General features: G+C 42.9%; 1 protein-coding gene across 4 annotated transcripts in view; it reads left to right on the top strand.

The window, feature by feature from the left end:
• Nucleotides 1-16,860, top strand: part of Taf1 (TATA-box binding protein associated factor 1) — a 63,242-nt gene extending 46,382 nt beyond the window's left edge. For all 4 annotated transcript variants that reach the window (XM_084601450.1, XM_084601448.1, XM_084601451.1 and 1 more), the window contains 11 exons: nt 514-578; nt 3,246-3,382; nt 5,376-5,438; nt 5,517-5,613; nt 5,903-6,064; nt 6,564-6,815; nt 7,800-7,977; nt 10,451-10,887; nt 13,196-13,378; nt 14,580-14,843; nt 16,498-16,860. In XM_084601450.1, the coding sequence (XP_084457576.1) occupies nt 514-578; nt 3,246-3,382; nt 5,376-5,438; nt 5,517-5,613; nt 5,903-6,064; nt 6,564-6,815; nt 7,800-7,977; nt 10,451-10,887; nt 13,196-13,378; nt 14,580-14,843; nt 16,498-16,800 (2,141 nt within the window). In that variant the 3' untranslated portion in view covers nt 16,801-16,860. The remainder of the gene's footprint in view (nt 1-513; nt 579-3,245; nt 3,383-5,375; nt 5,439-5,516; nt 5,614-5,902; nt 6,065-6,563; nt 6,816-7,799; nt 7,978-10,450; nt 10,888-13,195; nt 13,379-14,579; nt 14,844-16,497) is intronic.
• Nucleotides 16,861-17,520: the final 660 nt, after the last annotated feature.

Raw genomic sequence — 17,520 nt, 5'->3', positions numbered from 1 at the left:
TTGGGCTATATTTCAGCACTGAGGGACTTCAGATCGTCATCACGCTTGCTGCAGTGCCCAATAACTCATAATGTCTGCTGTGGCTAAAAACAACGGTGCAGAAAGGTGCTCTGCACAAAGTGCATGCAGGGTTTAAAGAAAGCAGTATCGTCCTCTTTGTTATCAAATTTTATGCTATATTCAAGCTGTGATGTGTGTCCTCAAGTGATTGCACGGCTTGTTTCGGCGCCAGATAGGAGCATTGTGTTGCCGAATAGAATATGTGGCTCTCTTGGATTGGGCATTTGGATTTTTCTGCTTGGGCCTAATCATTCCAAGTGCAGTTTTCAGCATTTAACATTTGTTTGTAATGTGGCTTATTGTCACTGCTTAGTATTATTTGACCTAAATTTCATTTTACCATAAATGTTGCTATTTGGCATCTCCTGCTAGGCAGGGAAACAGTGTGCATCACGCCAGTTGTTGATGTACCATTCTTATAGAAGTCGATTTTTTTTTTTCTGAACTTCACAGATGGGAAGCAGAAGTCTGACAAGGATGATGACAATGCTTCCATGGCAAGTTTGCGGTCCAATGAGGTGAGTTTCAACCTCTGCACTTATCTCTCTAGAAGGCTTTATTGGTATTGCCTTTAAATAGATGATAAAATTGGATAGTTGTGTGTAAGTACCATGAGCTGTTGTAGAAGGCAAGCACAGCCCAGGTGCATTAATTGTAAGAGGGGCAGTGTTATGGGGGCATAAAGATAGGTAGCAATTATGTAAGGGCCTCTGAAGGTGATAGAGGATATTGTATTACATTGCTAACAGATTATTGCAGCCAGCTGTAGCCCTAAGAGATAGGGAGTGTTAAAAGAAATTTACTGTTAAGAATTGGCAGCGAGGGTGTGTTTGCATGCATATCGGCAAATTAGAAATTAGTGTCATAATTGTCAGTGAGTAATTAAAAGATTTCAGTTTTCAAACAGATTTTGTGCTGAGCTAATGATAAGCCCCTTTACTTAGTAAGACCAGTAATTGTTTTGTAGTTGTGAGAGTCAGGGCTCAGAGGCAAAAGTACATTCCTTCAGTTTTTTTGTTCCAATTTAGGACTAGTTTCCTGAACCGCAGTGCATGAAATTTTTGATAAAATTTTTCCAAGTTTGCAAAATATCTTGGGCCTTTACTTATTTTCGAAGTTGATAAATATTTGATGTTACATATACTGCAGTTATATGTAAATCTACATACTATACATTCATACTTTGACACAGTGAACATGGTTGCTGCAAATTATTGGCTAGGTTGAAAATATTTTTAAGAAACACATACAATCCTTACTTCTTGTAATGAGTATGGTTGGCCTTAAATAAAACGGATGTATCGAACTGCCCACTACCAAGCTGTGCCCGCTTATGTGGTAGGTCTTATTGCACAGGTGACTGATGGTGATGGAGTAAGGTTTTGCACCATAATTCATGCTGCTGTTATCATGGTGTTATGAAGATACAGCGGTGGTAGCCAACTAGTTGGCTCATGTTCGTGCCTCTCACACCATTCGACAGTTACCTCTCTTTGTGTCATTGTGTTGTTTTTGTCACATTCAGTTAGTTACTCTACAGTTGTCCTCACACTTCATCATTTCTTGCTTTGCTTTAGATCAAGGCAGATTATGCCTTTCAACTTCTTTTTTAATCTTGTAAATTTTTTTTCCTGCTTGGAGCTTGTTGAATATCATTTATGTGCCATTGTAGTTAGTTCTTAGCAAGGCATGCTTACACAAATGAAAGCCCTCAAAGACACAATGTGTTCCACTGGGCGAGTTGGTTTTAAAATGCAAGCTAATGCTAGGCTTGTTATGAGGTTGAAAATAGGAAATGACTGGACCTTCAGTGAAATGCTGTGGAAGATTATAAGTACTGGAATACGGTGAATCCTCGTGAATATGTTATTAAGAAAACGCCGGAAAAAAGCTTATTATCCGTGAAAACGTACGATCTAAACTGCCTGATATTAAAGAAAAAGGTTAACTTCTGAATGAGATACAAAGGCATTTAGAATTGAGACTTTCACTGCTTAAAACTGCATAAAAGTGTATATTAGCATTTATGGACATGAAGTATGCACAACTCCCTTTTTAGACCTTGCAGAATTCAGTCCGCATATGCGTTGTCCTAAGCACGGAGGAAATTTAGCTACAGATCTGGTTCGTAGAAGGAATGACGAGCCGGGATCGCTTCCATAGGTGTTTCAGGATCCTTCACTCCCTTACTCTAATGACATGTGGAGAAACCATTGTGGTGGCTTACAGTCGCCCCGCGCTTTAGCTCGTGCTGCTTCCTCCAGATTCGGCCCGTTCGTATGCAAGCGAATAGTTGTAGTTATCAAATGGTTTGCCCCTGTACCCTTAAGGCACTGCAAAGAAGCCATCACATTTCTCCTCATGAAGTCATGTTTCCGTGGGAACGGGCACCTCTTATGTTGGCTCACTGGCTTTCTTTGATGCTTCGCCCCCTTTGCACCTAGGCACTGCGGAAAAGCAACTGCGGCGGGTGAGCACCGCTGATCAGTTTTTTATAAAATCGCGAGCGCTTGTTAGCACATGTTCAGTTGATCTCAAAACATATTATATGAACAGAATTTGTTGAAATTTCAAATGTAATAACTGGGAAATTGTGTCATACGGGAGCATATCAACCGGGAGAAAAATAGTGTTAACTTTACGGGAGATGTTTTACTACCCGCGATTTTGAACATATGAAACGGGAAATCGTATGAACTGGGAACATATCAGCGAGGCTCTATTCTATTTGTTGCAGTGTGCAAGATGTCATTGTTTTTCTACTTTATCAGTGTGCTTGTGGCCATCACTGATACTTGCAAGGAAAGTATTAAAAGAGGTGGCAATACATCAAGAGTAGTCATTGCTAATGAAAATCTAGAACAATGGAGAGAGCTTGGTGTTTTGATATTTGGCATGATTTCATGATTTATGGAGTGCTGTAGAGCCAAGGATGAAGCACATATAGACAGGACCCATGCATCTTGTGTTGATATGTGTCCTTTGTCCTGATTTGTGTGGCACTTAATTACAAATTTTTGAACAACCTTGTTCCCATCGGTTAGTACATGACATCATACATCATCTGTGGTCATGAATTCTGTGCTCGTTGCAAAAGTTGTTGATTGTTGATGCCATTTGGAAATTTTACTTAGCGTTATTGCAAGCATTTCTTTTATGTCTTCGAAAATATATTCTTCCTGCAGAATGGTCGGATCCTGAAGATCTTTCGCACTTTCCGCAATTCCAAAGGACGGGAATATGTCCGCATAGAGACAGTGCGAAAGCCAGCAGTCATTGACACATACGTTCGAATACGTACTACCAAGGATCCAAACTTCATGTAAGCTATCCCAGAGGTTGCATGCAGTTGACTTTCAGTGTTTCAAATTCGGAAGGGTCTGGCAGTTTGTTGCAATTGTGACCAAAATGCCAGATTGAATAAACTGATGGTATGTTTTATGGGGTTTAAAGGGCAGCTGAAGATGTTTCAGATTTCGGCAAGCTTAAAGGGGACAATTGTATGAAACTTGCAGATAATAAATGCCAAGTCTTGTGCTAGCATTTGAATTACCGATTAAGTGACGTAAACATTCAGACTTCACCGCAGTGCACTGCATTGGACTGTGGACCGCAACAATGACGTTATGTACAGCGGCAGTACGTTTCAAGCGAAGGAAAGGTTGCTTGAAGGGAGAAAACAAATACCAGCGAACCTATAGCTCATGAACAGTTGTTTGGCAACATCGGACGACGCACATCAGCATGTTGGTAGAGCTAGGGGAAATCTAAAAAGTCGACAACAATGATGCCATCGCGAGTTTCTCTGCACTACTCTGGTGCATTGAGGAGAAGGCTTAACTTTTAATCTGTAATACATTGTCATTTTAAATACTAGCACAAAACCAATTCACATGCTTTACCTAAAAACTTAGTGCACTCGAATCATTGTATCTCCTCCAAATGTCAAAAAACCTCTGCAGCTTCCCTTTAACGTCTCAAAGCAACTCAGGCTATGAGAGACGCAGAAGTGGAGGGCTTCAGAAATTTCGACCACCTGGGGCTCTTTTAAAGTGCGCTGACATCGCACTTTAACCGAGCGGGATTCAATCATCAGTAAAAGCCCATTGTGGCTCTCATTTTGCTGGTTATGTTGTCTGATAATTCTATTTCTGCATAATAACTCATTACTCAGAATAAATGTAATATATATTGTTAAAGGAAATTTCAATTAAAGCTTTATGAGTGAGGACGTGAAAAAGAACGTGCAAACATGAGCAAATGACGAGAACACCAAATGACTTGGGGTCATGTGAAAAAAAGAAAAAAAAAGAACGTTGTAATGGTGCCACTTAGCAAGATGTGCTCCTCACGCTTTGCCTTGATGGGGGCCCTCCAAAGGGCCCCCATTTTTCTTTCTTCTTTTTCTTTTTTGCTTCATTGGATAGCTCCTCCTCAAATTAACTAATGCCCGGCTGTGAGAATCATGGCAGAACTGTTTAAAACTTAATTTTTTCATACGAAAGACTCGTTTTCTTTATGGTAGCTCGCGTCTGCAAACACTGACATCGTGGACATGACATACAATTGGTATAGTAACTCCGTGCAGCTCTATGAACACAGTAACCGCAGCGCCGCTTGAGTCGCGTGCAGAACGTCTGACTGAGATGCACAGAATTTGTTAAAATATAGTTGAGGGTACCAACAAAGCTTGAAATGAATAATTAAACTAAATAATCCTGGTGACATCTACCGCAGATACCAACAATCTTTTTTGTCTCTAGCAGCAGAGCCATCAGCAGCACTGTTACAAGTATGGCGGCGTGATTGGTTGTGCGGTTTTCTGTTTTGAATGCATTTTAAAAGGGAATCAAGGAAGATTAAAGAATAAAAGCTGTAACTGTGGCGTAGTGATAAAACATAGTATATTCACTGCAGAGACTCCAAGCAGTTGACATATTAGTAGCAATGAAAGAACACAGTATGGCGCCACCATTCACTAAAACCTGACTTTCCTGATTAATTTAAAATATAAATTCCTTATAAGTTCTTTCCTCGATACTGCCACCAAGTGGTAAGTTCTACCAGTATGTACCAATACTCTTGTACTCGCCTCTAACAGTAGAAATTAGGTTGCGGGGCATTTTTTAAAGGTGGATGAATGCATAAAATCATATCAGTATTAGTGGAATTGTTTTGCTGTGGTAGAGACAGAGATTGGGGTTTCAGGCGTGTCCACCTGTTCTTGCTTTGTGGCCAAAAATGAAGAACTGTGAGCTTGCTTACGCAGTGGTGTGGTTGTGCACAGGCTGGAGTGTGGTGCTTGCTTTTTGCAGACGCCAGTTTGCATCGACTCTGGATGAGCATCAGAAGGAGGAGATCAGGAAGGAGCGTCGAAGGTGAGCTTACTCCAGTGTTCTCGTTGCAAGCTTTCAACAGTGGATTTGACACGGACACCATGAACCTCACTGAAACAGGATTCAAGAGCAACTGCGGCGACTCAAGCGCAATGCTGAAAAGGAGAAGCATCTACCAATGCGGAAGAAACCGAAGAAGGAGCAACCACAACTGAAGGTCAGTCCCAGCTCGCTGAAACCCCCTTTCACGTGAGTTTTTCCCCTCCCCTTCCTCCCTTCTTGTCTAGCTATGCAACCAGATGTATGAAGGATATGTATTCCTCTCTTGAGGAGAAGCCAGATCCTGATGTGCACATACCTTTGTATCTTCGTGTGTTTTATATAGTACCTCAATGCTTCTGGTTTGGAATAAAATGTGTGCAGTTGGCTATCTGCATCTCGTTATGTTATGTTATAGTTGTGGCTGAGTTGTGGTTTTCCCTAAAACTTGAGCTTCTCTTGTGCAGCTCAAGTGTGGGGCATGTGGTGCCATCGGACACATGCGCACCAACAAGGCATGCCCGCAATACCAGCCCATGGCTCCGCTGCCACCCGTGCAAGTGGCCATGACCGAGGAGCAAGAGGAAGAAGAGGAGGGCTGTGGACTGCAAGATGACAACCTTGTCAAGGCACGTGTTGCACAGCCTGTCTGTGCAGCGTTAAGAGTCACTGGTTTTTGTTGCATAATAGGCCGGAGCTACCAATAGAAATAGTATGCATGTAATGTAGCAGGTACCATTTTTCTGCATTGAGGGAATAACTAGAATACTTTGCTGTGGTTATGTCTATAAATAAGAAAAGAAAGCAGAAGTAGAATATCGGAATGGATGTCTTGTCTTAGCACATTGTCCACGGGAAGTCACGTCAGTATGTTGTTGCTACATGTTTCAAAAGGACAGTTTGTGAGCGACCCTTTGGACATATCGTTAATGTATTGGGAACCTAATTTGACCTTTTTGAGTAGCTCTGTGTTCCTGCCTTAATTTTGTTAATTTGTGAAAACACAATTTTTGCTTAAGTCAGCACTCGACTAACAATTTTTGCTTAACATAGAAGCAGGTGGCTGTATACTCTGATATCTGCATGATGGGCTGCTCACTGTTTTGTCGTCGTTGTGAATGGCCTCAGGTGGACGAGACGCGAGTGGTACTGTCCAAGCAGCTGATCAAGCATGCCGATGAGATTCGGCGCAAGTCCCTGGTGCTCAAGTTCCCCAAGGAGGCCATGGCCCTGAAGAAGCGGCGCCGTGCGGGCACTGTCCTACACTGCGACTACCTCCGCAAGCCCAACAAGGCGGCCAACCGCCGACGCACCGACCCCATGGTCACCCTATCCATCCTGCTTGAGGCCATCCTGAATGAGATGCGAGACCTGCCTGAGGTAGGGCTCAAGCTACTGCTGGCCTAGTGCTGCAGTCTTTGCATGCAAGTCTTTGTATGCATGGCTGGAGCTGATGTGTGGATGGTGTGTTAAACTCCACTGGGACTCCTCTGGTGTTTGGAATCTTTGTAGACTGACAAGAAGAGCCTTTCTGGGGGCTCAGAGCACCAACTGTGTTATAGAAGCGAAACTGTGGTGCCCCAGCATGAGCCTCAGTCACCTGTTTATTATGCCAATTGCCTTTGACAAAGAATTTACTCAGTGTTGCCCTGTAAAGTGCCATTGTTATTTTTGCTTCATGCTCCGTAGCATTATTTGCTAGTTGCTAAGCAGTGTCAGGTTGCACCTTGTTATTGTATGTTTATACTTTTTTCTGAATGTTTATTCAGCACAAGTCTTGTATATCACTGACAAGTCTGAAGCCTACCATATTTTGGCAAATCTAAGCACTCCCTGATTCAAAGCAATACCCCCCCCCCCCCCTCCCCTCCTTCTCTTCCCTTTGGTCAAGTCTATCATGGGAAAAAGGGGATGCTTAGAATCGTGTAGATATGATATGTTTCTTTTGTAGCCATGAGTACAGACCAGAAGGAGGGGATGCGGCATTATTATGAAACAAGAAAAAGAAAAGCATTTTGAGTCGACATTTGTGTGTGTGTGTTTTCAAGCCTGCATGTGACTGTTCTTAACAACTTCTTTTTGATCACACAGTCGACACCGTGACCTCTGTGGTCAAGGTTGTCTCTGTCGCAGCACTTCACTTGCATCTGAGATTGTGGCATAATGGCCTCATTCTTTCTTCCTATGCAAGCACGAGTTGTCACTTTCATTTCCATGTCATATGTTCGTTATTCAGCATCATCTTGAACATGCTTGAGATCATGCTTCCTATTCTGTGGGTTACATAGAGAATAAATGTGGGAAAACGGTTTGAGCATTATTCGAAGCCATCTTAAGTGCACGTCTTCCTAATCCCTCAAACAGACACAGCCATTCTGGCATCCTGTCAGTGCCAAGGCAGTGCCGGACTACCACAAGATCATTGTTCGGCCGATGGACTTGCAGCGGATACGGGAGAAGCTGCACGAGAAGTGTTATCAGAGCCGCGAGGAATTCCTCACTGACGTCAACCAGATAGTTGAGAACAGCAGCCTCTACAATGGTGAGGGTCCTGAAACTTTCATAGGCAGCTTATCGTTTGGCAGAAGTTTTCATCATTCAAATGAGCTTGTTTGCACAATACTGTCTAGAATTTCATTGATGTTTGAAAATTATAGTACATAGGTAAACAGTATACTACATAGGTTCAGATCTGGTGGACTGATAGGCAGTAGAGTCGTGGCCATAAGAGCATATTGACATTTGCAGAACTGCATGGATTAACTTCAGATCACGACTGCTGCCACAGGCATAGTGAATAGCGAGTGTCTTGTCTTTTAAAAGGTATCTGAAAAAAATTGCGGCTGATTTAGGCCAAATGCAAATTAGGTGCTTTAACACTTCGGTTTCAGTTTGGGTCATGCCTACTCGTTAGTATATAGTTGTAGTGCGGTGATGGCATGAAACAGTTCTGTAAATTCGAATACTGCCTGTTTATCATATAATAGTGTATAAAATTTAAATATCTATACTTACTGGATATGTTTTAAGTTCTTGTGAATTTTTGTGTCGTTCAAATTTTGCCACTGAAAAATTTCTTTTCCTCGAGCAATGTGTATCCTCAAATCTTTCTTTGCGTACTAATATAAAAGGAGGCTCCATTAGCTGCACTGTGGTGTGGTTCATTGAAACGAAAATTTTAAATTTATGTGCAAATAAATTTTTTACGTGCACCACTTTGAAAATTCTGGTTTTCACTAAGGAATAATCTTTGTGTCTCATAAAAATGCTCCTTTCGTTTGCCTTTTTACACTGAACTTGTTTTCTAAGCTTTGCAGTTATTTAATGAGATCAATTATTTATAAGACTGGTTTGTCTGTCATATCATATACTGGCGCAGGCACATTCATTCCCCTTTTTTTATGGGCAAAGGGTACTGGAGCTGCTTTTTGGAGTAATCTGTTGTATTTTCTTCATTTTGGCCTTTGATTACGTCAGTTAAAGCTTCCACCCCAATCATGAATTATGTCTGCCATTTTCAGGCTCAAGCATCATTTTGCCTGTGACACACTGAGCATCTCTTTGTACTGTAACCTTGTGAAGGCCTGAATTTGCTGTTCACATTACAGTAAAACCTCAATAATTCAAACTCGCTCGATTCGAAATTCTGAATAATTAGAAGAATATCTGCGGTCCCGGATAACTTCCGAGGTAAATTTAACCATGCTATTTGAAGCAATGTCCGGCACCAGCCCTGTTAATTCGAAGGGTTATGGTGCTTTGCTGAAATGCTCAATCCCAATTTTGCGACGGCCCCTCAGAAGCCGCGAAGGGCGTCGCAAAGCGATGCTTATGCTTAATATGCTGTAGCGCCCCAACCCTTGAGCTCCCAGCACAGAAAACCACTCTGTGGTATGGCTTGCAAACCACCGAAGTGCACATGTGCAGAGGTAGAGACATGTTTTACTACAGTGCAGCCGTGGATACTCTTGGTGCTTCGTCAGGGCATTGCTGGACTAGTGCACGCATTCTTCACTCCTCTCCTGCCAGGCTGTGGTCAAGGCAGCTTATAGTGGAGGCGCTGGCATCAAAGCATCTCTCACTCACAGCAACAGCAGTGCGTGTCCCAAATATAATTTCACAACTCTTGCTCCATGCCCTTGACGGAGTGGCAGCGCTCAACATCGACTTACGCCATTTATTTTAATGGTGCATCATGTCTTTGAGGGCTAATGGGCATCTTGGCTACCGTATTTACTCACGTAATGGACCCACTCGCATAATGAGCCCAATTATGCTGCTGCAAATTTGAAAGAAAAAAAGGAGTTCACCTTTAACGCGACCCTCTGTTTCGCGCAGTCAAGTGGGAGCTCGCGGAACCCTTTTTGAGAATGCCTGGTCTAATGGCAAGCCTCTGTATCATTTAGACCTAATGTGGGGTCTCACTGGCGGCTTACGGTGCGTTAGATGAGGTTGGGTTTCCCGACACAAGCGTTTTTCTTTTTTTATTGACAAAATGAAATAAAAGTCTTAAATTTTATGGAGAAACCTTTAAGCTTTTATTACCTTTCATCTGGTTAGCAATGTTTTGCTAGGCTATATCGTCAGGTCCTGGGATTTCTCGCCAACATCTCAAGTACTTGCTCAAAATGTAAACATAGACTGAAACTGACTATAGGTGTCGACTTACTCGTGTGTCACAACACATTGGCATCAGGGATTCAAAAAGAGCTTGTATTGAATGTGTTATAAACTTGTGGCATATATTGGAATTACAAACTCAGGCCTCATTATTGTTTACACTCCAATTAGTAACTGTTTTGGTTCCTTCATGTAGAAACAGCCAGTAATGACAACATGGCAGCGTAAAGCAGTTGTCGTTAAACCGTTCTGATGTTGCCTGGCTGGTTAGCTCTTAGCAAGACAAGGCCAGTGACAGGTGCCACAAGGAAGCACACTACTTTGGTATCTGAATTTTCACCAGTGTGTGTATATACTCATGTAATCGTCACATTGATTATAATGGCTACACCCAGGTGCCAAGAGCCCGCTAACACAAGCAGCGCAGAAGATGCTTGAGCTGTGCCTCACGCGCTTTGGCGAGAAAGAGGAGAAGCTCATGCGTTTGGAGAAGGCCATCAACCCGCTGCTGGACGATGATGATCAGGTGGCCCTGTCCTACATCCTGGAGGGCATTGTGAGCGACCACCTTAAGAGCATCCCTGAGTCGTGGCCCTTTCACAAGCCTGTCAACAAGAAGTTTGTCAAGGACTACTACACGGTCATCAAGAACCCCATGGATCTGGACACGATCATCAAGAACATCAAGGCGCACAAGTACCACAACCGGGAGGACTTCTTTGCCGAAGTGGAGCTGCTGTACCGGAACAGCATGCAGTTCAATGGTGCCGACAGCCAGTTCACTCAGAAGGCCAAGGAGATTGTTGATGCTTGCCGTGCAGCGCTCGATGAGGTTGGTGGCCTTGAGAGTTCAGTGTGAATGTGGTCGGGCAGCTTTATAGTGGGAAATAGAGTTCTGCAAGAGCAGGAGATGTACAAGGAGCGCATTTGTATATGCTCAGTGAAGAACACACGCATACTTCGAGTGCAACAAATTTCATCACCGGGTGTATTCACACTCGTAGCTACCCAGAGGTTGCAGTTGCCCTCTAAATGTTGTGCCTTAGATAACTGTGGCAGAAACCTTTCCTTGCACACCTTTCACAAAATTTTACCTGGTGTATGAAGCATGCTTACTACTCTGGGTCTTGACAGATAGCGAGTTTTATGACGAGCCATGCGAAGTCTCAAGATATACATCGACGGAATGTGACATTACCTGACGACTCCAAATTTCTGTCACAACGAGCTTTTTATGCTAACGTATAATAGTCCTCAGCTTTATTAGGGGATGTCATCGCATAAAAAGGTCACTTCATTCATTGCCGCCACTACATGATAGATTGGTCACGTCCCAAACGCGTCTTCCTGTCATATACTGTTTTGTGCGTCTGCTTCCACGTACAGCTGGCGCTGAAACTTCCGTCATAGTTTGGTAATGCCTTTCAAGTTTATTTCGAACATGTAGTTTTTGGTTTAATCGATATTTCTCATCCTTAAAAAAATGATCGAAAAAGAGGATAAGGTTCTGTTTGAAGACGCCAGTTTACAAAACGAGTATCGCCTACAGGACAACATCAGGCACATGCACAGGGGTCACATGATATATTCCATTGCTTCACCAGGTCGTGTGACCTATTGTTTCTTTATTTGTATGGCTTAGGGGTACTGTGCTTTTTCTTGGGGTTCCGAGGGTCTCAGAGGGTTCGATTCTTATCTCAAAAGAGCTGCTCAAGTTGACAGCTTCTGTTAATTCGACCATGAATGTGGTCTTATGAGTTTACACAACCCACTGACTAAACAATGTCCGGTCACGTCACCTTCCAGCTACCACCTACGAGAGGCGTGCATGCTTGTGAGGAGAACTGGACAGACAGACCACTGTTTTTCAGCATAGTGGAAGCTGTAGGGCTGGCACATTAAAAAGGCATTCTTGAACAAGCTTTATTGCCAGTTCAACACATCCCACATTACATCAACAAATGCCCACTGTGCGACGCCTTGTATCGTACAGCATGGCCTTGCTTGAAAGTAAAAGCAGTCTCTGTTACCCGCGCACCAACCCTGAGTAGTCCAAGGACATGCTGTCCACTTGTAGCCTGGAAGACCAATGACAGCTGGTGCAGCGTGCTAAGCTGGCAGCAAAAGCCATGAGAGCCCTGGGCAGAGGGGCCCTCCTTGCGCAGGGGACCTCCTCCTGAGCCATTTAATACTTTCACAACCACTACCACCAGTCCATACTGGCAGCCAAACTGGTAGCATTACCAGTGCTGCTTCATTAATGGAGCTTTCAACTTTTATTGACTTGGGGCACGGCGAATAGAAGTCCTGTCAGCATAATATATTTCGTACACTGTCACTAAAGGTTCCACCCAGCCATTTAGCCGCTGTGCGATGTCTGAAGCGAGCAGGCTCGTGTGGCAGCAGCATTTGTGCAGCATTCTCGTCTGTGTTATTTTGTTGGCTTGAGCAATGTCACGAGACCACATATCATGGCCGAATTGGCAGGAGCTGCGCAGTATTTTAAGGTGAATCGAATTCTCTCGGACCCTTGAATTTGGAGTCTGACACGCTGCTCCTAGGCCATGCAGGTACGCTCATACGTCATGGATGAAGCGTGATAGGTCAGTTTTTTTTTTCATATAAATTGGAGAATGATGATTTTATGCTAATGAGTGTGTGCAGCCTAAAACCGGAGTTAAAACTGAAGTGCTGGTAAACCTAATTCGCTTTTGACCTAACCGTGATTAATTGCCAGTCATTTTTTTATTGCAATTGGCTACTCCGTGCTCATTGTTTTCTTAGCATATTGGGTGTCTGATGAAACTGAGGTGCTGTATGTGGCATACATTTATAGTAATCTTGCAAATCTTAGCTAGGCTCATGTTATGGGTCCAGGTGTTTGCATTATCATTATGTGTATTTTTATGCTAAAAGTAAGTGCAGTCAAAACTCTTAACTAAAAACATTAAGTTTCAGTTTGGGTTTTGTGACTTTTGTTGCATTTATGGGAGTCCCAGAACTTGAATCTGACTGGTCACGCTCTGGCATTACTTGGCTATCTAGTTAGGTTGGCAGTGCAGGCTGCAAGCTGCTCTGGCAAATAAAGAACCTGCAAGTGAAAAGCATAGTTGGCATGAATTTGGCACTCTTTTTTGCAGCATGACAGTCAGCTGAGCGCCTTGGAGCAAGCCATCAAGGTGGCCCAGGAAGCCGCGCTGGAGGCTGCTGACACTGACTCGGTGGCTACAGGGAACTCCTACCCTGCGGAAGACAGCACACTGGCTGAAAGTGATCTGGCACGGGAAGATCTGGATCCACAAGCATATGCGAGCACTTCCAGAGTAATTACATTACTCTCTCACTGCTTCACTTGGTACCACTCTGTTCCATGGCTTAGAATGCATTTGAACAGCACCAGTATTGCATTTTGCTGACACTGCAGGGCTTGTCAGCTAGTTCATTCTACAATAACATATTCTTAGTCATTTAAATTTTTTTACTGTAAAATGAAAACAAGTTAAAAACACCAACAAATTAAGGGGACATTTAAGTTCTGCTGTTAAGGGTATGATGCGGTAGAATTTCCCATGCATGAACGATGTTTTCTCATTCCTCTTTTAAAATTTTTTTATACACCGATATTTGGCATCAAAAAGCACTGGCTTTCCATTCTGAGCATTCTGACACTTTTGATCCCCCTTTTTCATATATTTTAGTCCTTCACTTTTTCAATTAATTGATTAATTATGCACTCTAAATTTTTTAATTAGGTAGCATCATCAACCATTAGATTTTTATTCTGAGCATTTTGACACCTCTGAAACCCTATTTTTTCAGTTTTTCATTTTTGTTTTCAATTATTTCAGTTAGCTAATTTTACACTCTTAATTAGCATCATAAAGCATTGGCTCTTCGTTCTGGGCATTTTGACACATTTGAAACCAATATTTCCCATTTTCTAATTTTTGTTTTCATTTCTTTAATTAATATATTAGTCACTTACATTGATTTCATTAACTCATCATCGCCTATCATACACCAGTCAGTCATCAATCACTAGAATCACATATTACTATGGCACGATATTTTCACGCAGCCTTCCATTATTTCTGACACACGGTACCGACGGCTTTTTGTAAGCTATCACTTAAAACAAAAAAAAAAGAACTTGAGGGCATGGAAATAAAATTTCAAACAAGAAAACTTGTTGATGCAGACTAAATTGTTTGGTAAAAAAAAAGCACAGCATATTGGGATTTCAAGACTTACATTACATAAAAAGGAATTGCACTTGTCTGACCTGCATTTACCTAATAAACTCTAGACTACAGTAGTTTTTCAACTTGGCAACATGCTAAGCTCTTTGCTGGAAGAAGCTGCCCTTTTTGGGACGCCATCATCCCGAAGCTTCCTCGTGCTAGAGGTTTCACAGCTAAATGTTGAGACTCTCACTTCTTGAAGGGAGTATACATCTCCTAGCACTATGCCCTTCACTCTTGTGTTCCAAGCCTCACAGGACTTTGTACTTTTTGTGCATTGCAGCCGTCGTCGCGAAAGCGCAGCGACAGTGGAGCACCTGAGGATTGCGAGTTTGTGGATGTGGAAGGGGACGAGGAAGGTGAAGCCTCCCTGCTTGAGGAGCGGTGTCCGTCATCAGCAGCTGGGCCTGACAAGAGCGTCCTAGACCAGGACCTGCAGATCACCCCTGAAAACAGTGAGCCCGAGGAAGAGGACATGACGGGAGACTCGGATGAGGATCATCCCCATGTGCTCATGACTCGGGCTTCCATGGTGCAGGAGCCAGAGGTAGGACATGGCTGCTGAGCTTAGCTCCCACCCTGAGCACTGTGCAGAAATTAAGTGTAGTGCTATAAACTGAGAGCATTGAAAGTGAGAGGACAGGAGTGAAAAAGGAGGCTCGAAAAATCTAGCATGAAGACAGGACTTGCCTGGGCTGTGCAGAATTAAGCAGTGTACAAAACTTTTTTTTCTACCAGGGGTCATTATGAACTTAGTATAATCGCCGATTTAAAATTCAAACCTCTCATTTTTCAGACCTTGTTGATTATTCGGACACATCACAACTGATTGCTCCATTTTTCTGACTTTATTCTTGCTTGCTGTGATACTGCCACCAATTGTCAAGTCTCCTTTGACCTCCTTTTGACCTTGGGGTCAAGAAAATTTGGAAGAATGCATGAACAAAAGTTCATTTTTGTCTTCTATCTCTTTTTTTTTTTTTTTTTGTTAGTGGTCACGGCATTTGGGAGAATATTTATCGCATGTAGTGATGCCCGCTGTTTGTGCGATGGCTTCATGGTTTTCAAAGTTTGGCTGGGCTCAGATATATAATGAATGCTCGCTGATTACGAATGAAGGTGCTGCTGTAGCCAAAATACGGGTTATGGCAATTGCTGTGGCTGCATAACTCCGTTAGAGTTAACGAGGAGGCAACAGAAACTTGCTGTCACAGTCGAAAGCAAAAGCGCTTCCCACTAGGGTGGCGACCACAGAGCACTTCCCATTTCTGTGATCCTTGTCATTCAAAAGAATATTAGAACCACGAAAATTTAACGAAAGTTCACTGCAGTGAACTGCCCTGACAAGCTACAAGATTAATCGGTGCATGCATGTGCATAACTGATGTTCATGATTAGCGATCAGCCAGTGGTAGCGATCTGAGAAGGCTGAATGCGAGTCGCATTTGATCATTGCTGGTTCAGCTGGTCACATGAACACACCTCGCCTGTCTAATTGGCTTTCCACGTTGTTCTCAGGCAGTGGTACATTTTGCAAGCATGCACGCTGGGCTAACTTTGTCACTGCATCCGTAAAGTCTTGCTGAGATTTGGAGACAAGAGGGCTGACCAGTTGGCATGAAAGCTCTAATTGTGATTAGTAATGTGGCATCATTAAAATAGTGCATCAGCAGCATTGGTCATGGTGAGGAGCACAGTACCCAGCTGGAGTGCTTGGAAAGTGCTGTGATAAGTTCTTGTTAGGTGCATAACTAACTCTTCTAAAAAATAAATGCCACTTTTGCTTGGCTTTATATATTCGATATTGAACGTTCTCTATGATCTTCAGCTGAAAAGAATGCAATCCCTGTGGCCGTTAGGTTTGTCATAAATGGACTGGGCTCTGCAAATGAATATGTTTGCTTCCCACAAGCTTCTGAAAGCTAGAATGTTTTTGCCAGAAACCTTTTTTTTTTACTTAAGATTCAAATTTGTTGAGTGGTACAGGATGCTGCTGGCATTTTTTTTGTATGCTTTTGTTTTCTGTTTTGCATTTCCCACTCCTTATATAAATCAGTACCTAGAGTGGCAGTATGTGTGTTTGGCATAACTTAGTATTTACATGACAGCATGTCTTTGCACTTACCTTGCTCACAAAAATTGGGCAGTGCCAAGTTGCTTCGTATTCTTTTTGTGTGAGCTCTGTTTTGCTCTGTCCCCAGGTGATGGAAGACACGGAGATGATAGACGAGAACTATGACCCGTCAGAGTTCCTTCTTCAGGGCAAGTACCATTTCCAGCAGATGGAAGGCGATGCCACTCCTGCCATGGCAGCTGAAGAGGAGGATCAAATGGATGTGGGGACTGCTGAACGCATGGAAGGTGTCGATTCATCTGCAGCCCAGGACAATGTCATCAGTACAGATTTAGCTGTCTCAGAGTCTGAAGAGGAGCAGGATGACAGGGGGGACCTGCTGAACCTCCAAGATGCGCCAGAAAAAGATGAAGAGGACCTGTGGTTTTAACCTTGTTATATTGTTGTACATATGAATAAACATCTCATGCATCATCTGCTCATCACAAAATGCTGTTCTGTCACAGTTTAAAGCATCACTCAAAGGAATGAGTTTAGTTTTATTGATGCACAGCAAAAATAAATTGGCTGCCATCAAGGTGTAAAATAGCACTCACATTTTTCGAAGTTCAGGCCAGCAGCAAACTGATGTGCCGTTTTGAATATAACTGTTGTGCTAACTAGCAGAGAGCTTAATTGCTTCAGTTAAAATGTTGTTCTGCTGGGGACTTCACTTATGACCTATTGGTTTAGATGTATTTGTGTAATTTGTACGCTGCTTGGAGGCCAAAAGGGACGTAGAAATAATAAAGCTTCATCCTATTTGCTTACTTTTCTCGCAATTAGAGCTTGAATGAGCAAACTCTCGTTCATTTGCTCTAACAATGTGATCATAATAGAAGTGGGCAAATTTGCAGAGAAAGGCCAAATTCGGCACAGTTTTCCAAAAGCTTGCAGTCACCTTGGAAGTGATTACACAGGCGAAACTTGGAAATGTGCTGGCAGAGGTTAGTTTGCCTACTGCTAAACTTTTTTTTTCCTGTGTGTGTGTGTGTGTGTGTGTGTGTGTGTGTGCGTGCGTGCGTGCGTGCGTGCGTGCGTGCGTGCGTGCGTGCGTGCGTGCGCGCGCGCGCGACACTAAGCGAAAGTGCTAACTAGGGAAAAGAATGAG

The sequence above is a fragment of the Amblyomma maculatum genome, chromosome 4, assembly GCF_055883805.1.
Source record: "Amblyomma maculatum isolate TAMU_Amacu chromosome 4, ASM5588380v1, whole genome shotgun sequence".
NCBI lineage: Eukaryota > Metazoa > Arthropoda > Arachnida > Ixodida > Ixodidae > Amblyomma > Amblyomma maculatum.
The sequence above is the reverse complement of the archived record's forward strand: the minus strand, read 5'-3'. Positions and strand labels throughout refer to the sequence as shown.